Source organism: Atta colombica, unplaced genomic scaffold (assembly GCF_001594045.1).
Source record: "Atta colombica isolate Treedump-2 unplaced genomic scaffold, Acol1.0 scaffold52, whole genome shotgun sequence".
Classification (NCBI taxonomy): domain Eukaryota; kingdom Metazoa; phylum Arthropoda; class Insecta; order Hymenoptera; family Formicidae; genus Atta; species Atta colombica.
In genome coordinates this window covers 314,509-321,362 of record NW_017259542.1, presented here as the reverse complement: position 1 = coordinate 321,362, position 6,854 = coordinate 314,509, and the positions used below count along the sequence as shown (strand labels likewise).

The 6,854-nt window shown below is 30.3% G+C and overlaps 2 protein-coding genes across 2 annotated transcripts in view; both read right to left on the bottom strand.

Annotated features, from left to right (window-relative positions):
- Window positions 1-719, bottom strand: part of LOC108691789 (calcyclin-binding protein) — a 1,703-nt gene extending 984 nt beyond the window's left edge. The window contains exon 1 of the mRNA XM_018199695.1: window positions 224-719. Coding sequence (XP_018055184.1) covers window positions 224-244 — 21 coding nt within the window. The 5' untranslated portion in view covers window positions 245-719. The remainder of the gene's footprint in view (window positions 1-223) is intronic.
- Window positions 720-2,411: 1,692 nt separating this feature from the next.
- Window positions 2,412-6,854, bottom strand: part of LOC108691822 (ATP-binding cassette sub-family F member 1) — a 6,600-nt gene continuing 2,157 nt past the window's right edge. The window contains exons 2-5 of the mRNA XM_018199738.1: window positions 4,618-4,843; window positions 3,787-4,432; window positions 3,460-3,638; window positions 2,412-3,088 (exon numbers count right to left, since the gene is read on the bottom strand). Of these exons, the coding sequence (XP_018055227.1) occupies window positions 2,594-3,088; window positions 3,460-3,638; window positions 3,787-4,432; window positions 4,618-4,843 (1,546 nt within the window). The 3' untranslated portion in view covers window positions 2,412-2,593. The remainder of the gene's footprint in view (window positions 3,089-3,459; window positions 3,639-3,786; window positions 4,433-4,617; window positions 4,844-6,854) is intronic.

Genomic DNA, 6,854 nt, shown 5'->3' with positions numbered 1-6,854 from the left:
TATATATATATATATATGTTTGAATTATAGATATAATTCCAAAGAATTTTTGTAATTATATATTGAGAAGCGAATAATTCCGCACCACAATTTGTTATTATTTCAACATGACAACTCATTTTTTTTCTTTCCAAAATATATTAGATGGAGCATAAATTGGATCACATTTTATACACATAAAGTGCACGAAAATGTAATTAAAAATTAACAATAAAATATTTACCTCGTCGATTTTTGTTGCCATTGTTGCTAGATTTTACAATATCACGAGTTTTACACGACACCGAGATGAAATGGAAGCGATATCCAGAAATTCACTTTTCAGCAAAACGCAAAGGACTGCAGAACGAATCAGAATGGACCCAGATTGACTGACCTGACTGAATCTTCTAGAATTCTCTTTGTTGCCTCTGAGGTTATTAAAGAAAAGATATATAACACTTGGATGCTTTGAATCTGTTCTCTGTAGTTGCACTATTCTACACGTTTTGCACTTGATATGAGATAAATATATAATTAAAGTTGGAGGGAAAAGAAAATATAGCTGAGAAACAGAATCTTTATCACATGAGTTGCACTGATTCTGGACGTTCTACGTAGATAGAAGATTTGTCGCGTCGGATACACATGCTTGAACATGTTCCTACTATAACTTCTACTCACTCTAACGAGCACGTTTGAGTGAGTAGGAGCTACGATTGAAGGAAGTAAGAGCACGTTGGAGCATGCGATATGACAAAACCTAGAAGCACATGCTATATAAAGATTCTCAAAGATATTGGATACGATTGATCCACCATATTTTTCAGGATCTGGGGATCGATTCTGTATCTTGAAACGAGGTGAAAATTACAAAAGTGAGCGAATTTACTAGAATATTAATAATTTCATTGGTCAACATCTAGTAAATTTGCTCTCTTTTGTAATTTTCATCTTGTTTGAAGATACAGAATCGACCTCCTGCTTAAAATCGGTTCTATATTAGTTGCAAGCCAATCGCAAGTTTGTTGCGACAGCCAATCTGAAGCTTGCATTTTGAAATTAACGTTTCATATTGGCTGTCGCAACAAATTTGCGATCAGCAATTAATATAGAACCGGCTAAGATAGAACGAGATAGATTATGCCTAAGTGGAATGACATTGCCTGTGTTTCAAAATTGATTGCCAGCGCTGCAGATATGTCGTATAAAAACGTTATCAACGTTCCAATTTTAGTAAGCATGCAATTAGTGCGAATATGTATTTCAAATTGAAATGATACTCGCCTTGGATGCTGTAGTTGCCTTTTCAGCCACAGCAAGAAATGACTAGAGTCACTATGAGAGTTAAGCCTAAAGTCACTAGATCTAAAAAGTATCGCCAAAGAGAAACCAGCCAGAGGTTTCTCTATACAGCACAAAATTTGCAGCAATATCGTTGCAAAATCTCCATAATATTGCTGTAACTTTTGTGCAACTTCTGTGCTGTAGGATAAACGTAATAAATGTATAATGAATAATTACTTATCAAGAACCTACCTATTCCGTGTTTTACAAATTTTAGATAAAGTTGCATTTGATCCCTTTTTGTAGTTGTATCGCTACTCACTATCTGTATACTCATCATTTATACATGGAGGTGATATTCTACATTTAAATATAGAATATTAATAAGGAAGTAAAAAACACAACATAAAATTAGTTTCAATTATGCACACTACTCCAACATGCTGATAAATGTATTATTTTATAATTTTCTTTAAGATTCAATAAGACTTTTTTTATAACAAATTTTTTTGTACGAATATTTTTGCTCTCACTGTACGTTATAAATCGTTGAAAATGACTTCCAGTCAGTCGTAACGTCCAATTATCGTGTACATTTGAATTATAGTATATAAATAGTTTATTATAGCGTACTTTCATCTGCACAGTTTACTCTCATTTATCTGTCTATTGAATTATTTTTTGTTTAATTATGTAGTTAATATAGCGATATATATTCATATATTCGTTACATGAAGTTCATTTTTCAGCTTAATTTCTTTTTTCTCAGTTTATTTTTTCTCTTTTTCTTTCCCATGTGGAGAGAAAAGGAAGAAAGATGAATCAAAAACTTTAGCTAAAAAAAACAAATCTATATATTATATATTTATTTGTAATTATACTATATTATTTTTTATATTTAAAATAAAATAGATATATAGTTAAGAAGAAAAGAAAATGTATAAAAAGTAAAAATCTTTATGAGTATAAAAAAATCTTTATGAATAAATCTCATAGGTACATATTGCAAATAATTGCAAAGTGACTATCAATTGAAAAGCTTGCAAGTTTCATGTTCAATATACGTCTCCTCAATGAAATTAATAAAGAAATAATAAATCATATAGATAAAGTAATTTGGATTAATTTTTAAAAATTGACTCAAATTTTATGTTGTTAACAATTTATTTTTTACACTCGTGCAAGATATTTATAATACAAAATTCGGATCCAGTGTTTTTAGAAGAAACAAGCGTCCGTACGAAGGCTTTGATTGCAAGCGATAAATGCGATCGCTTTTACATTATTACAGGCCACCAAGATATCAATTATGCTAATTGGTCGACGATTATTGTAGAACGGCAGCGTTCGCAGCTATGCTGGGATTGTTGATGACCTCTCCCAGACTCTCGAGCAATTCTTTTCTATAGTCGTCGAAATCACCGTCGATAGCATTGATTTGCTGATTCTCAATCACATAGAGGCAGCATTCAGTATCTCGAATCAGTCGTTCATCGTGCGAGACGATGATTACACCTCCCTTATATTCGTTAATAGCGTCTGCTAGTGCGTCGATAGATTCTATGTCGAGATTGTTGGTCGGCTCGTCCAAGATCAGCACATCCGGTGCATTTAGACAGAGTTCGGCCAACGCAACGCGTGCCTTCTGACCACCCGATAGGTCTTTCATCTTGATGGTGTGCGCATGAGAACTGAGACCGAAAGTACCCAGCTGTTTGCGTGCCTTTTCGTATGGAAGATCAAATAGTCGCATCAGATATTCCGCCGGGGTCTCCTCAGCAGTTAAATGCTCGCCAGAATGCTGGTCGAACCTTCCTATCCTCTGTAAAAAGGTAAAGTAACTTAGAATAAGACATAACTTAGAATAGACAATATTAAGGAAAAAATGAAAGATAAAAATATTAAAATGAAATGCTGGAGTGTTAAAGTAATGTTATCATATGTTAAATAGAAGATCTGAATTCAATTCTCAGTTTGGTGTTACTCTGTATATAATACAAGAAATTTTGCTTGCAAACTATTCCATGTAAATATTTCAACTTTTACGTAAGTATTGCAACTTTTACGAATTGAGATTCATAAATAATAAAATATTAAGAAAAATATTTTATTATTTTGCAGACTGAACGATCGAATTTGTAAAATAGAAAAAAACCATGAGTTGTTGTTTAACATATATGATCTTGCACTTACCAGTCGATGATTCTTCGTGATTTCTCCTTTCTGAGGAGTTATATCGCTCATTAATAATTTTAGGAAAGTCGATTTACCAACACCGTTAGGGCCCAATATTGCTACTCGAGAATTTAAGTCTATACCAAAGTCTGCATCGATAAACAATGGTTTCTGCCCTTCATACCCAAATGTTACATCTGAAAAAAAAAAAAAAAAAAAGTACAAAAAATTTAACTTTTATTTTTATTATGTACTGTTTTCCTTGTTTTCCTTCTTTGTATTGATTTTCTATTTCTAAATACAATTTGATAAATAATTTAGTATATGAAAGAATTAATTACATACTTTGAAGACCAAGAATTGGAGGTTGCAACGGTGGAGGATCTGGAAAACTGAATTTCACTATATATTCTCTCGGTCTTTGCAACAGTTCCGTGGGCCCGGTATCCTCTTCCTGTTTCTGCATCTTTGTTCGATTCTTTTCTTGCTTTCTCGTCAGAGTCTCCTTTTGTTTCTTCTCAGCCTGCTTCTTACTTTGTCCAGCCGCTTTGAGATCCTTCAGACGCTTCTCCTGCTTTTCATACGCCTTTACCATTTCTTTCCTTTTTTGCACATACATCTTTTTAAACATGCTATAATTTCCCTTGTAATAAAATAACTTTTGCTGATCTAAGTGTATGACGTCCGTGCACACATTATCCAAGAAACTTTGATCATGCGATACAACTAGCAGAGTCTTCTTCCAGCCTTGTAAATAGTTATCCAACCAGATAACTGCATTCAAATCTAAATGATTTGTAGGTTCGTCCAATAGTAATAATGTGGGTTCCAGGAAGAGTGCTCTCGCGAGCGAAACACGCATTCGCCAACCACCAGAGAAGTTTTTCGTCGCGCGATTTTGCATCGCACGATTGAATCCCAAACCGGCAAGAATCCGCCTTGCTCGTGGCTCTGCCGAATCTGCTCCAATAGCTTTTAACTCATCATACACCTGAAAATAATACATAAATCATATTTTGTACAAGTTTTCAATAGTTGCAATTTTCTTTAAAGAAAGAGATTTAAAAGAAAGAAAGAGAAAAGATAGAAAGAGAAAAGAATTATAGATTATTTTGTATATAATTTATCAATTTTTTAGAGAAAAAAATTTTTTTAATTTATAAAAGTAATAATTACCTCTTGCAATCTATTTTGCACGCTGGTATCCCCTTGCTCTGTCAATTCTTCTAATTTCTTGCATTCTGCCTGAAGCTCTTTGCATTTCACATCAGCATTGAGCACTACTTCTACAGCCGGAGTATCGTCCGCTATAACTTCTTGTTCACAATATAGAACATCTATCGTAGGTGGGATATTAAAAGCTCTTTTGGCTATATGACGGAGCAAGGTAGTTTTGCCATGACTGCGATAAAAAAAAATATCATATGTGATATACTCTTTTTATAGGAAATGTTGTCTTTTAAAAAGTAAAAAATCAAAATCTTGTTAAATTAAACATTTAAATAAGGAAAAATTCAAAAGTTTCATAAATTTTTCGATAAGTGTTGCTTACAACATGCTTTATAATTGACCTGTTTTTTGTTGCTACACTAGGATAGGATATATTACAATTTTTCTTTTTGCTTTTATCTTGTTCTTCAAATATCAAACATATATTTTTTTTATTTTAAAAATACAAAGAGTGTAGACTAGTTCAACTATAAAAAGAGATTTTATATTTACTTTATATTAATCCTTAGTACACACCTTAGTTTTTGATACTCTTACTACATATTATTTATGTCCTGGATTAATTTTCATCACTTTTACATATATAAATTATTAAACAATTTTTACATATATTTTGACATCTTTAGGAAGTATTTGTACAGTTATATATTTGTACAGTTATATATTTATATATTTATAACAAATTGCAAATAAATTATTATAACTAAATATAGTTAACAAAAAATGAGAAAAATGCATTATTTTATATAAAAATGTAAAACTCTGAAATAAAAATGTTTAAAGGAAAAATATAGTTCAATATCTTAAAATTGATATTCCAAACTACAAAGAAAAATAAAAAAAAAGTAGTTCAGATGTCGGTTGTCCAAAAAGTTTAGTTATTAAAAAAACCTGAAAAGGATGTTTTTTTAATAAGTGATTATAAATTGAAGATATATTGCATTCACATTTTAAACAATGCATTTTATTATTGCTATTGTGTTAAAAAAAACTTACAATTGATTAGAAAAATAATTGTAAAACTATCAGATTGTATGAACAATCAGAATTGTTTGAAATTAATAAAATTATATTGAACCATTAACAATTTTTTAACGATCAACAATTAGTATTTCTGTCCTCAATCCAAGGAGCATTCATGAGACTGAAGCTTTCTACATTCTCATTATGTATTGAAATTACAAAAAACAAAGAACATACATATCTTCAAGATTTCGAAGCTCGAAATTTGTATTTATCACATTTTAAAAATAATTTATATTTATTCGATGATATTTTTCTTGACAATTTCATATTCACGATCAAAAATATATATTTACTTTCCAAAAATATTTAATTAAGATGTTTGATTGAAAACATCATCAATTTTTACATTTTTTGATTTTTAAATATAAAAGATTTTTTCATTATTATATATCAAACTATAGTCTATCTTTTTAAAAAAAGTATATTTGGCTTCAACAAATACAAAGTAAGAATGCACTGTTTTACAATCTCAAAAAGAATTCGTGTACTTGAAACAATATAAATGATAGCCCTAGTTACAATAGAGAGAATAATTTGTAGGTAAAAATATATAAATGGTTAAAATTAAAAAATGCAGTATATCAATGAAATAAGAATCATTTTTATCTCAAGAATATAATTTTTTAAATGTAAGTATTGGTTTCATGTAAAATTAATTAATTTTAAGGATATTGCAACAAATTATTCTTTAATTTATTTTTATATGTTTAAAAATATATTACTGTTAAATAAAAAATAATTATTATCGTGTTTACTAATCAAAGAAAGTTTTAAAATTATTTCTCACTGATATATAATAATCAAGATAAAAAATGTAACTTATGATTATTAAAATAGAATCATAAAGGAGTTCAAGGGACATTTATATCTTTTGCAATGCGCGCGCGCGCGCGCGCGCGCGTGTGTGTGTGTGTGTGTGTGCGTGCGCGCGCGTATATGATATTTATATACAGGGTGTACTGTATTTTTTCATTAATATTTCAGAGAGAAAGAAGATAAAATTTTGAACTAAAAGTTCCTTTGTCAATTTTGGCTCAGACTATTATCAAGTTATTAATGATTAATCAATTAAGTAGCACGCAGACGGAATATGCAGGAACATAGTATGGGACTCCTCGCGCTTGCTAAGCATTATCCCAATTAAAATTTATTCTAAT